General features: G+C 37.1%; 1 protein-coding gene across 1 annotated transcript in view; it reads left to right on the top strand.

Annotated features, from left to right (window-relative positions):
- The window catches only part of Apoltp (Apolipoprotein lipid transfer particle), a 175,295-nt gene that overhangs the window by 73,235 nt on the left and 86,263 nt on the right, over window positions 1-15,797 (top strand). Inside the window, exons 22-23 of the mRNA XM_090401346.1 lie at window positions 5,358-5,523; window positions 14,420-14,595. Of these exons, the coding sequence (XP_090257472.1) occupies window positions 5,358-5,523; window positions 14,420-14,595 (342 nt within the window). The remainder of the gene's footprint in view (window positions 1-5,357; window positions 5,524-14,419; window positions 14,596-15,797) is intronic.

The raw sequence follows: 15,797 nt of genomic DNA, 5'->3' as shown, positions 1-15,797 counted from the left end.
GAAAAACCAGCATATTAAAGGTTGCTGGCTGAGTTGTTAGTATACTCCAAAAAACTGTGTTCAAATTCCACCACAGACTTGAATATTTTGGGAATGTCTAAGTCATGAATGAGTTTCAAAACAGTTTCATCACCCAGTGTGAGAATGCTAGTCACTTACTGGAGGCCTAAATCAGCTTTAAAAAGTTCCATGTTTGTCTCTAGAGCAAAGCTTCTGGAATATGGTAACATGATTCAGGTGGCAAGAGATTTGAGGTTAATGTTAGTTTGTATGGCAGACATGTGAGAGGGAAGATAGTAAACGTGTTACTCAGATATGATAATGCAGAATTGCAAAAAAGAACAGTAATAATAAATGACACAATAGCAAGAATGTGTCAAACAAGAGGCTTGGGTTATTTGTATTCCTGGAATGCATTTGACATTAACTACTCTAGTTTCCCTACTAGGGTAGGGAAACTAGAGTTGCCAGAGAGGATGGTAGTGGAGATGACCACCTGTAGGGATAGGTGAAGGTATGGTATATTGCAGAGTCAGGAGTCTTGGGGAATAGCAGTAGGTGTAGGAATAGTGATCATGCATTGATGCATCTCTATACAAATGCTGGGGGGGGTATTAAGAATGAAGGGAATGTGGTATCATTAATAGCCTCAGCCTGTCCAAAGATTATTGGGATTACTGAAACATGATTGACAGAAGAGGATATTCTGACAGGAATAGAAGTAGAGGGATACAACATGTTTTGGCAGGATAGGAAGAGTAAATGGAGTAGTGGAGTATTATAAGTAATGTTGCATCCTCTCAGAGAGCGGAGAATTTTGAGGGAAATGTTGCTAATGGTTTAGAAAGTGTATGGCATGAGATGGAGGTGGACCGGACAATATATTTAGTGGGATGAGACCAGAGAGCATAGAACAAGGAGAGTAGGAGATGTTTAGGTAGTTAAATTTGGCAAGATGCAAAAGAGTGATCGTTATTGGAGATTTTAACTACAGCAGTTTAAATTGGAAAAAGGAAATAGCAGTGATAAGGAATGGAATTTCTGGAAAATAGGTGAATATATGGTATTCACCTATTTTCAGATGGAGTCAAATGGAGTCCAGTGCATGGGAAGTAGTAAAGAAATATTTATTAGCAGCAATGGCAAGATGAATATCTCAAGTGGAAAGATAAATTGTTTTGGTGTAAAACAGATGACTAACAAAACAGAAACTACAGATGAAAAAGCAGTTATGGAAAAAGTATAAAGAGAAGGATGGAGGATAGTTGCATGAGGAATATAAGCTTATTCCTGAAAGTGACTAGCATAGTAAGGAAGACAAAACTGGACTAAGAGAAAAGATCAGCCCTGTGAACTAAAAATAGTCAAGAATAATATTCTTAGATGAAATGGAGGTTGACTGACGAATGAAAATAACAGTGGAAATGTTTAATGATTGATAGCTTTATTGGATTATTTCATCCTGGAAAAGGAGGTTTTAGTAATTACTAGCAGGGATTCGAGGTTTAGAAGTGCATGAAGAGTATGTGTTTTGAGTACAAAGTACTCTGGATGGCAATACAGCAGTTTAGCCTGGATGGGATTTTGCCACATATTTTAAGATAATGTGCTAAGATGCTGACACTCCATTGATCTGGCTTTACAGTGAAAGTCTGCTATGGGAAAGGTGCCTAGGGATTGGAAGGAGGATAAGATAGTGTCATTGCTAAGATGAAAAGCCAAACGGCTATTTTTTCTGGCGAGGTTGATAAGTAAAGGAGGATAAAAATCCCTTATTGTGTTTCAGCCAGTATGCGAAACTCTAAGATCGATAACTACGATCTAAACGTTTCATTCCGACGAACTGTCGGCGGATCCAAGCGTAAGTGACCACTTGGTAGTGCCACACCAAGGCAACTCGATGCAAAGGTGGAGCAAGATCCCTCACTATTCTTGATATTTTCTCATAATGTAAAAACACACAGCTCTTAGGAGATGTAGTACTGCTTTACATTATGAGGACCTCTCCTCATTTACATTATGAGGACCTCTCCTCATAATGTAAAGCAGTACTACATCTCCTAAGAGCTGTGTGTTTTTACATTATGAGAAAATATCAAGAATAGTGAGGGATCTTGCTCCACCTTTGCATCGAGTTGCCTTGGTGTGGCACTACCAAGTGGTCACTTACGCTTGGATCCGCCGACACTTCGTCGGCATGAAACTTTTAGATCGTAGTTATCGATCTTAGAGTTTCGCATACTGGCTGAAAAACAATAAGAGATTTTTATCCCCCTTTACTTATAGTGTCATTGCATAAGGGTGATGGTAGAATGGTGTCAAATTATAAACCAGTATGTATTTCTTCTTTGTTTAAGATTTTGGATAATTTCGTGAGTCATTGTACATCACTGGGCAAACAAGGGTAATATTATCTGTAAGGGTCAGCATGGATTTATTAAGGAAGTGCTCTTGTTTCAGTAATTTCCTTGCCTTTTATAATAAAGTAACAAGAGTTGTTAATGAAGGAAAGGCATATACTGCCATTTTTTAATTTTTTTATTTTACAAATGTATAGGCATTTGACAGAGTGCTGCATGATAAGCTGATATTAAAGTTACAACATGTGGATTTAGATATTAGGTTAAGGAACTAGTTATGAGACTAGCTGTCTGAGAGTTGAGTACAATGGGGTCATGTAAAGAAAGGTCATGTAAACAGGTGGGGTACCACAGGGCTCAGTACTAGGACTTCCACTTTTTAACCTTATGTCTATGACATTGTCAGTAGATTGCAGGGAGTGGGATATTCATTGTTTGCTGATGATGTGAATTGAGGTAGGACTATTAGTAATAGTGACAATGTAATAGCACTTCAGAAGGATTTAAATAAACTGGACAGATGAGCAAAGGAATGGGGATGTGAGTTTAATGCAACTGAGTGTAAAGTCTTGAAATTCAGGATCCACCAGTGGGAGGCTGCATACTCTATTGATGGAACTATATTAGAGGAAGTGGAGGGGCAGGGATCTTGGGGTGGCGATTGATAGAAATTTAGGGGACATATCGTGAAGGTGATAAAATTAACCCAGAGGATTGCTGTACTACCAAGAAGGACATTGATCACCAGATATAGAAGAGAGGTCATTCCATTGTATAAAGCCCTGAGCAGATCCACATGTGGATTACTGAATTCAGATCTGGCCACTGGAATTTGAATGGGATAAATTAACTTTGGAAAGGGTGCAGAGGTGGATAACAAAAATTATATCAAGATGGTCCAGTGTTGATTTTGAGGATAGGCTAAGGTGTTCTTGTGGGCTGCAGAGTTTGATGAATAGAAGATGAACAGGAGATATAATTGAGACATTTAAACTCTTAAAAACAGTTATAGGATTGGGACAGGAGATCTTTTGTATAGTAGAACAAGAGGGGGGGGGAGGATGGAGTGGTTGGCCCATGGAATTCATTGCATGGTATGGTGGTGGAAGTACAAATGGTGTAAGAGTTTAAGGCATAGTATTATTATTATTGCTCAGGATCACTATGAAGTCACAAGACTTACTGTGGGAAGCCCATGTCAGAACAATATAAACTCTGTCATACTATCTAACCCATAACCTAAGCCTACCCATGGTACTTGTTAGTAATATACTAATACTAAGGCTAACAACTTTTTGAGTGAGATTCATATTAAAGATATATATATATTCATGGAATGCACTTGATCTGATAATCCAGTTATAAATATCTTTGCTCACCAAATACATTGTTTCGTTTGATTCATTTAATTTATACACTATCAGCAAGATCCTGAAGTAGTATTTTCAGATAAATGACTAACCTCTGTTTTTTTCTTTGTTAATCTTCCATGTACTTGAATATGAACCATATCTCACTCATTGTTCTGCAGTTGAGAGATGCTATGAAATACTCTCCAAGAGTTTGGTGAATTTGAATAGTGCAATCAAACCTCGCCTGCCGCTGCTATAAAAGGGTGAGCACTATCCATTTGTGAATCAGTATGCCACCATCCAGCAAACTGAGATGCTGTATTCTTGGGTTATGTGCATTTTTGTACTGTCATGTTTTAGTAGTTTGGGATTTTATTTTCAAACTGAAATGGTGGATATTAAGGAGCAAAGCATCTGCATCAAATTTTGCTTCAACCTCAAAATCACTGCTACAGAAACCCGCCAAATGCTTAAGGAAGAATCTGTCTATCTGTAATGTGAGATCGTAGTGACTGTCATATGATTTGTGAGATTGTAGGACTGTCATATGGGACTTTGTCAATGCATTTTGTCAACCATGACATGTCTGCCCACACATCACTTATTGTTTGACAGTTCCTGGTTTTCAAAAACATAAGTTATTCACTTGACCTTTCCCCCTGTGATTTTCTGTTCCCCAAGATGAAATTCTAGGGTGTTGTCTTCATCTGATTAAGGAGATCGAAGCAGAATCGCAAGAGGTGCTCAATACAGTCACACATGAGGACTTCCAGGGATGTATGGAATTATGCAAAAACTGCTGGATTGCTATATATGTGCCCAAGGGGAACTACTTCGAAGGAGATGGTGGAAACTAGTTAGGATAAGTAAATTTTTTTTTTAATGATTAAATTTCCCTAACTTTTTAGATAGCACCTTGTATATCAGTTTAATGCAAAAGGATTCCATTATATGTGGAATTGTCATCATGCACAATGGCATTCAACAGTTATTGGGTATACATTAGGCAAATGTATATCCAATATATGTATGTACACAACCCTTGTATACATTAGTCATATGTGAATTTTAAATTAAATGGTTTACCTGTTGGGAGTTTGAGCAGAAATATACTAGGATAGTGGTTTAGCAGATTGTCGTTTGACAATGTTACGTATGAAGAGGCAAGAAGAATGAGGTATGAAGCCGCTGTATATTAATGCATGCTAGTTGTTGAGACCAAAACATCACCATGATTTGGATGTCAGCCTTTTTGGTGTTCAGTCTGCCAAATGAAAACAATTTTTCCCTAAAAAAAAAAAAAGCAGTGCCAATATGGGGCATTGCCTGTATTGTTCTTTTATTAATCCCTAATGCATTAATATTATTTCTGAGTTTTAGATCTTTTTCTCTGTTTGGAGGATTCCACAGTATGCCATCATTATGATAAATGGATAGTGCTAGTTAACTGAATAGTGCTAAATAGATGCTAAATGGATAGTGCTAGTTAAATGGAATTACACAACTGAATCACTTAATACTTCGAATAATTAGAGTTACTATGATTGAACAACATTAGTACTGTGATTGCAACATTATCATAAATTATTACTAAGATTCCTATTTCTACATAACTTGTTAATTCCATCTGACCTTATTCTCTTAGATGAAAACTAATGCCAAGGAATCACTTATTACTGGACGAATGTTTAACAGAGATGGAGATTTTACCATTGCTGTGGAGAAGAAACTTAATGAACAACATATTCTTCATTCTCATTTAAGGTTCAGCAAGAGGCATAGGAACATTGATCTCAACATAACACTTCCAGGTATGTTCAAAATATATATGCTGAGGCAGTTGAATCCATATTATTTTGATGTAATATTTAAGGAATGGGTTTATCTCTGAAATGATACTTGTAATTAAATTCCCTTAAATTGTTATCTCTTGGTGATATATACTGCTCAAAACAATTAGGGGATATTTTGGTTTTCTTCTAAATTATAAAGTTATAAAAATAATTTACAAATGTAACACATTTTATTTTATAATATTTTTAATACACAACTGCATACAAAATCATGTTAAGACTTGTTGATACGTGTCTTAGCCGTATTAGCATGTGGGTGGGGGTATAAAAGTGTAGCTTGTTGTGCTCACTTCCACAGTGCATGATTATCACTTCAGTTGCAAGCTTGTGTCACCTACCACCCATTATTTTATTAAAAATGGCAGAGCAACATGATATCCTGGAATCCATGGTTTGGAGAGCCATTGGTCGATTAGGAGCTGGACAAACGCAGCAAATTGTCGCTCATGCCATGTCGTGTATCTCAAAGCATAATTTTGCGACTTTGGAATCACTTTCTGGAGACGGGAAATTTCGCTTCAAGAGTTCGAAATCATCTTCATGCCATAGGTTTATATACTCGAAGACCAATGGTTTGCATTCCACTTACTGCAAATCACAAAAGAGCCCGAAGAATTTGGGTACAGGAACTCTGCAATTGGACCAATGAGAATTGGGCTCGTGTACTTTTTATTGATGAATCCAGGTTCAGTCTGCAACCAGATAACGCACGTATCTTGATATGGCATGAAAGTGGAACAAGAAATAATCCACAGTTTGTTCGTGAAAGACCCCAACATCAAGGTGGGAGTTTGATGGTATAGGCTGGAATAAGTATAGATGGCCATACTGATCTCTATTTTATCAGAAATGGTTCTTTAACAGCCCAAAGGTATTGCAATGAGATTTTGGAACCTATAGTTCATCCATATGCTATTGCAATTGGCCAAGAATTCATTTTTATGGCTGACAATGCTCATCCACACTGTGCAAATTTGGTACAAGAGTGGTTTGAGGAAGAAGGTATCGAACGAATGGACTGGCCTGCCTGTTCACTGGATTGTAATCCAATCAAACATACCTGGGATGCTTTAGGTAGGCACGTTTCTGCTCGAAAGGTGCTACCACGATCGCTTCAAGAGCTCGAAATTGCCCTCATAGAAGAGTGCAGAAACATCCCACAAGAATTGCTTGATCATCTTATCTGGTCCATGCAATCAAGTACTACCGCTGTTTGGCTGTTAATGGAGACCATACGCCCTATTAAAAATTAACAAAAGTTTTTGGCTATTCTTGTTAAAATTATTTCACACAAAATGTATAATTTACTAAATTTGTAATAAATATCGATTATTTAAACAATATCTCATCAATTACACCCTATCCATAAGTAAGAAATATTTATTCATGTATAAAGTACCCAATAGTTATAATTATTTGCAGAAATTTATAATTATCTGACAGAAACTAGAATATACCTAATTGTTTTGAGCAGTGTATTTTACTGATAGAAAGGAAACTTGAAAAGTAATACTTCCTATTTCCCTATCTTTCATTAAATCAATAATTAATAGTTTTCTTTAATTTTCTACAGTTTTTCAGAATCATTTTTCAATGTCTGTCTGGTCCACACATTTCTACCCATTCAGATAATTTTTCATGAGATCCTCATGTTAGAACTGAATATTTTTCGAAGGTTCTCTTGGTTTATGAGAAGAGATGTACATTTGATAGTCAAGTCGGATTTACAATGGGTGGCTGGACAATAAACTCAGTAAACTGCAATCCCCTGCAGTTCTGTGTTGGTGTGTATATCATGTGGAAGAAAAGCTACTGCCTGCCAGAGCCAATTTTTTAAATGTGTGCTTTCTGGTTTTGCAACACTGATGTGTTGCAAAACCAGAAAGCACATTCCCACACCCTTGTCAGATGAAAGTTGTTTGCCCCCACTGTGTCTGTCTGGTCCACACATTTCTACTCATTCAGATAATTTTTCATGAGATCCTCATGTTAGAACTGAATATTTTTCGAAGGTTCTCTTGGTTTATGAGAAGAGATGTACATTTGATTTGTAACTTTTGTAACTTTCATCTGCCAATAATGTTGTCAAACACTGGAATATTTTCTACATTCAGAAACTCAGTGATAGCATGCTGTTTCATCTACACTGACAGTATTATTATTATTATTATGATAAGTATCATTAAACCTTCAAGGAGTCAAAAGACTCATCATGGGAAACTAACTATAGAATCACATGTACTACAGTAAAAGTTAATTTATTATACAGATATCATCATATAAAGTCCATGGTCCCACACTAAAAAGATCAGTGAACAATGTTTTAAATCCATTTGCAATTTCTGCAATCATCAGACTCTCAAACTGCATTCCACTCAACAACCACTCTGTATACAAAGCACACTCCCTTGCTCACATCCTCCTTTTACAGCTTCCAGGGATGGCCTCTTGTTCTGCCCTTGTCTCCTTCCACTCTATGAAAAATCCCCCCCCCACATTAATGGGTAACAATCCCTTACAATTTTTGTCTCCATCACATTTCCTCCTCTATCTTCACAAGCTGTCCCACATTCCAGAGACTTGACACTGACTTAGTAAATTTTTTCTGAACCCTCTCTAATATATCTTCATTAGAAGTGAAAATCAGCTGACCAAATCTTCATACAGGAGGTCGCATATCTTACAGAATTGAATGATAACCTCTTTGCTTCGTCATATCAGGGTCCTCCTTATCATTTCCATAGTCTCTTGTGATGTTCTTACAAGAGACTATGGAAAGTCTCTAAATGTTTAGGGGTCACATTTTAGCAATGTGACCCCTAAACTTCAAATCTCTCTCCACCCCTACTTCCTGATCTCTCATCTCTTCCACCTCCTTCATAATTCCCCAATTAGTTGAGAAATTAATATACTCTGCAGTCCATTCTTGCCAACCAGATTCCAAGCCCTTACAATTTGCAACATGGAACTGGAGCTCCACACTTTTGCCCACTCATGTCTATTCATATGTTCCTGTAAGGCCACATCATCTCATAGTTCTTCACTGAACAGATCCATACAGTATATTGCTAATAACCTTCCTCTTTTGGGATATCACTCCCTATACACAACCTGCTGATACCTGTCTCAGAGCAAACCACCTATCCAACTCGCTAGTCTCTTATCCAGATGGCAATCAATCAAAGGCCTTTGTAAAATCCAAGTATATCACTATATTATTATTATTATTATTATTCAGGCCTCCAAGGAGTCAAAAGACTCATCGAGGGAGGTCCTTCCTAAGACATAAAGTCTGTCAAGACTCATCGAGGGGAGGTCCCCCCCCTTGAGAAACACAAAGTCTATCATACCACTCTTTAAACTCACTGACCGTTCTTGCTCCCACCACTCCATCAGGCAATGCATTCCACGGCTCAACCACCCTCCACCCAAAGAAACCACTCCTTACCCTCTTGCTCACAATTTCCTTTTGTAACTTCCAGGGATGGCCTCTTGTCATCGCTCCTTCCCGCTGTTCAACCAAGCGAAAGAACTCCCCGGTGTCAACACCTGTAACCACCTCTCAACAGTTTAAAAGTCTCAATCATATCACCTCTCCTTCTTCTATCCACCAAACTCTGCAGTCCACATTCTCTCACCCGATCCTCATAACTATCCTTGTACAGTCCTGAAACCATCTTTGTCATCCGTCTTTGTATCCTTTCCACAGTTAATTTATCCCCTTCAAATCCTGGGGACCAAATCTGAGAACAATAGTCCAAGTGTGGTCTGATCAGAGACTTATACAACGGAATGATAACCCTCTTATCTCTGCAGGTCAGTGTCCTTCTGATAATAGCAGCAATCCTCTGTGTTACCTTCACCACCTTTGCAATATGTCCCCTAAACTTCAGGTTTCTATCAATCATCAACCCCAGATCTCTTGTCTCCCCTACTTCCTCCAGTATAACTCCTCCCATAGAGTATGCAGCATCCCATCGATGTTTCCCAAACCTCAAGACCTTACATTTTGCTGCATTAAACTGAAACCCCCATTCATTTGCCCATCTATCTAGCTTATTTAAATCCTCTTGCAGGGCTACCACATCTGCACTATTACTAATAATCCTTCCCAGCTTCGCATCATCCGCAAACAACTGAATATCCCCCTGCAATCCACTGGCTATGTCAATGATATAAAGGTTAAACAATATAGGTCCTAGTACTGAGCCCTGTGGGATCCCACTTGTAACCCTCTGCTTCCTGGAAACTGCTCCACCATACACAACTCTCTGATACCTATCAGACAGCCAATCCTGAATCCAGTTGACCAATCTGACATCCAGACCCATGTGCTGCAACTTAAATATCAGCTTATCATGTGGCACCCTGTCAAATGCCTTCGCCAAGTCTAAGAAAATTGCAGTATATGCCTTTCCCTCATCTAATGTTCTTGTAACATTATAAAAGGCTAGCATATTGCTAAAACAAGAGTGTCCTTTCACAAATCCATGTTGATTCTCACAGATAACATTACCCTCATCTGCCCAATGCTGTATACGGTCCCTCACTACTGATGACACACAGACTGGCCTATAATTAGACACTTCCAGTCTGTTACCACCCTTATGCAATGGCACTATCTTACCTTCCTTCCTTTCCCTGGGCACCTTTGCCAAAGCCAGCCTTTCATTGAAAAGCCACGTTAAAGGCACTGTCAATTCCCTAGCACATTCTCTCAAAACTCGTGGTGAAATACCATCCAGTCCCACAGCTTTACTGACATCCAGAGTACTCAGTATCTGAAACACACTCTCCTCCTGTACCTCCAGACCTCGAACCAGTCCTATCCCTCTAGCATTAAAACTGACTCCTCTAGGATGAAATACTCCAATAAAGTGTTCATTGAACAATTCCACTATGTCCTCTGCATCAGTCACTCTATTCCCATTTTTATCCCACAATATCATTCTTCCACAGTCATTTCTCCTCCTACTGGCCACATAGCTAAAAAATTCCCTAGGATTTTCTTTGGATCTTAGGGCCAATCTCCTCTCATATTCCAGTTTCGCTTTCCTTACCACACTAGTCACTCTTCTGGCCTGTGTCTTATATTCTTCACGCATTCTCTCTTCACCTGTCTCCTTATATCTCTTCCATAGCCTCTTTTTCGCATGCAATTCCTGTTTAATATTGTTTGTCATCCACTTTACTCCAAATTGCGTCCTCTTCTTCACTCGTGGTATACAACTTACCATTGCTGCTAACAAATATTCTTTCACAATTTCCCACACACTAATGATATCCCGGCCTTCCAATTGATCCCTCCATGAAACTTCCCGAAGTTGACGTCTAAGACTATTATAATCACCTGCCTTATAATTCCACATAAGTTCCCGTCTCTTTGATACTCCTGCATGTCTATTCATTTTCCAAGTCAACACCATCTGGTCACTCTCTCCAACTGGTGGGAGAGACATCAACTCAGTTATTATCAACCCTTCTGATGCTATAACCAAATCCAAAACTTTTGAACCTCTTGTTCCCTCTGTTACATGTTGCCTAAGACATTTGTCCTTCAAGAATTCTAGAAATTCCATTCCCCTATTGCTACATGCATCTTCCTCTCTCCAATTTATACTACTGAAGTTAAAATCTCCCATAACAATCATTCTTCTTGCACTTGCCAAACTTAGCTGTCTAAACATCTCCTGGTCCCCATCCTCTGTGCTCCTGGGTCTGTAGCAACACCCCACTAAATATCCTGTCTTGCCTACCTCTACCTCACACCATATGCTCTCAAAATCATTTGTCTCACTTCCTTCCAAATTCTCCACTCTTAGAGGACATAGGTCATCACTTATCATAAGCAGTACCCCACCACCACGCTTTTCCCTCCTATCCTGACGAAAAATGCTATACCCAGCGACTTCTATTCCAGTTGTTATATCCCCTTCTGTCAACCACGTCTCAGTGATCGCAATAATTTTTGGCCAGGCTGATGCTATCTGCACCACCAATTCCTCTCCCTTATTCCGGATACTCCTAGCATTGTTTATCCAGTGAATTTGTTTCCTTGCTGTAATACCTAAGCAGATTGTTAAGACATTGCCAACTGTCACAGAGAATATTGTTCTGCCCTTGTCTCCTTCCACTCTATGAAAAATCTCCTCCCACATTAAATGGGTAACAATCCCTCACAATTTTTGTCTCCATCACATTTCCTCCCATATCTTCACAAGGCTGTCCCACATTCCAGAGACCTGACACTGACGTAGTAAATTTTCTCTGAACCCTCTCTATGAAGATATCTTCATTTATCTTCATTCCCGTGAAAATCTGCTGACTATTATCAACCCTAACCCTCATCAACTTCTCCTGCATCTTAACCACAATTGCACATGCACAGACCAGGCAATAATTTATAGCCTCTATCTTATCCATACTTCCTTTTATGAAGTGGAACAATTTTGCTCTGCTGAAAGATGAGCGCTATTAATTCTCTGGAGCATTCTTTCAAGACATGCAGTGACATGCCTTATTAAGATCAAGTTTATTATCTCCTGCTCACTCACTATCAGTCATTCTTCCACAGTATCTTCTACACTCAAGCTCCTCATGATGTTGCATTCATGTGCATATGCAGTGGCATGCTTGAACTACCCCAATAAACTGCTCATTAATTAACTCAACTTTATTCTTTGCAGCTATTAGATTGCTAACTGCTGCAAAGAATCCTTTCATCACCCTCCCATAATTCTTTCTTCTGCATGCCACATCATTTCCTCATCTGTCTCTTTTTTCTGCTATATTTTAAAGCCTCTGGCAGCAGTACAAAACTTAACCAAATGCAATACAATTTAATGTAAATTTTAGTTTACATTTGCATGTGGGTTTGCTTTATTAAGAAGGAAAAAAAAAAAAAAAAACGTGGCATTTTTCTTCTTCTAATGGATGACCTATTAGAAGAAGGCCTATAACCCATTTCTGGTTAATGGCCTTCTCCATTTGTTTTCTTCTTTCTCTGTTACAAACAATCTCCAACCCTTTCCACTAGGTCATCCTTCCATTTTTTCCTCTGATCATCCATTTATTTTCCTTCATATGGATGCCACTCAGATTGCATTGCTTTTCACCCCTCTCCAAGTATGTCTTATGCATTTCCATTTTAATTTTAAAATCTCTTCTCCTATATTCAGCACTTTTGTTTCTTTTCATATATATTCATTCTTTATTTTGTCCTGTAATCTGATAATTAGCATGGCTCTCTCTCTCTCTCCATTATGCACTCAGTTTTCCCTCTTTCTGTCCAATATTTGTTTGGTTATTGGCTGTGTCTCTGATCTATACGTATCTGTATGTATTTTGCCATTGGCTGAGTGGTTAGCGCATCTGCTCTCCAGCCAAAAGGCTATGGGTTTGAATCCTGCCGTAGGCATGAATGTTTGTAAATTTCTGTGGAAATACCAATGGTGGTGGTGAGCGGTAGATGGCGTTGGTGTAGTTGCAGTTAGTTGTAGTTGGAGACAGAGAGTTATAGAGTAAGCCCTCCCTCGATGAGTCTTTGGACTTCATGGAGGTGTCAAGTAATAATAATAATAATCAGTTTCTCGTGTTTCAAATGGTGATGTGATATTCTGTTTATTTATTTCAGATTTTTGTGCCAACAACAAAACATCCACTTCAGGCCAGCAGGCCCTTGAAAATTAAATTATTTCGAGTTAGCTAGTCTTTGGTGTCTCTGTTTGCAATATTGGCTTTTTCTTATTTGTGGGTCTTCTTGTTTCTGTACACTGATATGTTGATTTTACTGACTTTAAGAGGTCGGATTTGCTTTTGCTTTCCAGGGCTGTAAACTGGAGGTGTGTAGTAGTATATTTGGTTCTTGGTCCTAGCATTTTTATTATTGCTATATGTTTTTATTTATTACTTTTTTTGTAATTTTATTTTTCTGTTGTAATTTCCTGTAACAGTTAGGTGAAAATAATAGTTGGAAAACTTATCTTTAATCATTTTTGATATCTGTGTAACACGAGATTGTTATGATGCGTTCTGTAAATTGTGCTTTTCTTGCATCTGTCAGTGTTGTTATGACTATTATGATATTGATGGCATTTGGCAGTTTTTTTCTGTTGTTAGTGTTTGTTTTGAGTTTTTTAATATTTATGTTGAGATCATTGTTGATGTTGATAGCATTTGTAGTATTTCTTTAATTAGATGTGTACCTTATATCTTGAGTTTCTGTTCTGTATGTGATCTGCATTCTCTAGACATTTTACCTGTCTCGGCACAAATCTTGATGTATTTGCTGTGTTTGTTGTTGTTTCTCTATTTTATAATTGGGATGGCATTTTGGTATTCTTTTTTCTCCTATATGTTTTCTTTGTGTTATAATCATATTTTTAGTTATAAATAATAATTATAATTTTGTTGAAATATGACTTGGTACAGATTTTATAAAATTGTACCATGTTGAACATCCCATTGTTCATGAAATGTTCAACATGCAAACTGTAATCCTCTGATATGTAAGAGGTGGAGGCTGTTCCAGAAAAACAACAGTATAGAGTTTGAAGGTTATTTCAGATTTTGTATTTTCTTATTATTGTAAGAAAGCTAAAATTCACTAGAACTGAAATCAGATTTCTGATTCCTGATATCTCATGTCTTGTATCTTCTAGGTCACTATCTGGGTTAATTTTAATTTTCATATATCATATTTAAGGGAGAAAGAAAAGAAGATAGGATCAAAATTTAATTAATGAAAGGAACTTGAATTTAAAAAAAAAAAAAATCCAAATTCATGTTAAGTTTAAAAAAAGAAAAGTAAATGCATGTATGGAAGAAAAAACATTTAATGTCATTTTCCTTTCAGATCATAATGGTATTCATGTCAGGGGTTCCATACCAGATTCTTCTGCACAATTTAAAGTTCTTCACACAGTCAAAAGTAGACAAATATCTGATGCAAACTTTTATATAGGTCTTGAAGATCCTTATACATTGAAGTCACATCTTATCTGGCGTCCAGAACTGATGCAAGAACTTCAGGTAAAGAATTGTTGCACCTTTAGATCATTGTTATTAAAGTTGATGTTGGCTGTTAATGGAGCATAGTTAGGTGCACTTCTTAATGGTCACAGAGAAAACTTTTGAAGCATTCATTAATATTCTGTTGAAGTTTTATTTATCCTTAAAGTTTTATAAAACTATTAAATCTTTTTTGGTGTGTGTGTGTGTGGGCATTCGTGCATGCATACTTACAGTGGAAAGCCATGACAGGTAAAATTTCTTAGACTTCACTTTGATGTCATCAGTTCATTAACACTAATACTCAACAATTCATGGGAATTCCTGATGTGAGTTTCTAGATTACACCAGAGTTTTTCAAGGAACTGTTGCAAAGTAACACTGTAAATTGTTAACTGTGATATTGTTAAAGTATTAGTATGCATTTTCTGCATTATCTGAGTATTTTCTAAGTATTCTTCCATCTAGTCTTAACATCAGTTAGTACTTTGTTCTGGTGATGTAACTGTAGTTCTAACTCTATAAAGTATTTCATATGCTACGAATAATGCATTTCTTTCAGTTTTTACTTTGTTAGATTTAAAACAAGATGCTGTTTTTTTTTCTTTTTTTTTTAAACAGACCTGTTTATACCTTTCTTTTGTTATAAGAACAACATAAAGGAAGAAAGAAAAAAGAAGATAGCATCGAAATGTAATTTGATACTAATTTAATTTAAAATTTTCTTTCATTGCAGATTTTTGCAAACTATCAATTTCTTAATATCGTTCAGGATTAACATGTCCTCTCTAGTTTTGTGTTTTGCTTTCTGAGAAGACTGTTGTCTTTATTGAGTCTTAGTTCTAGCACACAAAACTCATTTATCAGTGTGAACTTCTGTATTTCCCAAATAGTGCTCCAATAAACAATAAAATTAAACAACAGATTGTATCCAAAGTTGCTAATTATTTTTGTAACATAACATTATGAAGAAAATAATGATAAGGCTGAAAATACAAATTATATACCATTCTGCATACCTGCAGTTGAAGTTAATTTTGGAGATTAATTTTGGTGAGAGTTAAGATAGAGCAGTATGTTCATAAACAGCACTATTCACTGTGATGTTCAACATGAGTTTGCTAAAGGAAGGTTATGTCAGTTGAAACATCATTTCAGTGATGAGTGTGCATTCACAAATATATTTTTGATAAATTGATATAGTAACAGGCTGCTAAGAAATT

The sequence above is a fragment of the Typopeltis vanoorti genome, chromosome 12 (genome assembly GCF_054136105.1).
Source record: "Typopeltis vanoorti isolate ZY-2024b chromosome 12, IOZ_Tvanoo_1.0, whole genome shotgun sequence".
NCBI classification, from domain to species: Eukaryota; Metazoa; Arthropoda; class Arachnida; order Uropygi; family Thelyphonidae; genus Typopeltis; species Typopeltis vanoorti.
The sequence above is the reverse complement of the archived record's forward strand: the minus strand, read 5'-3'. Positions and strand labels throughout refer to the sequence as shown.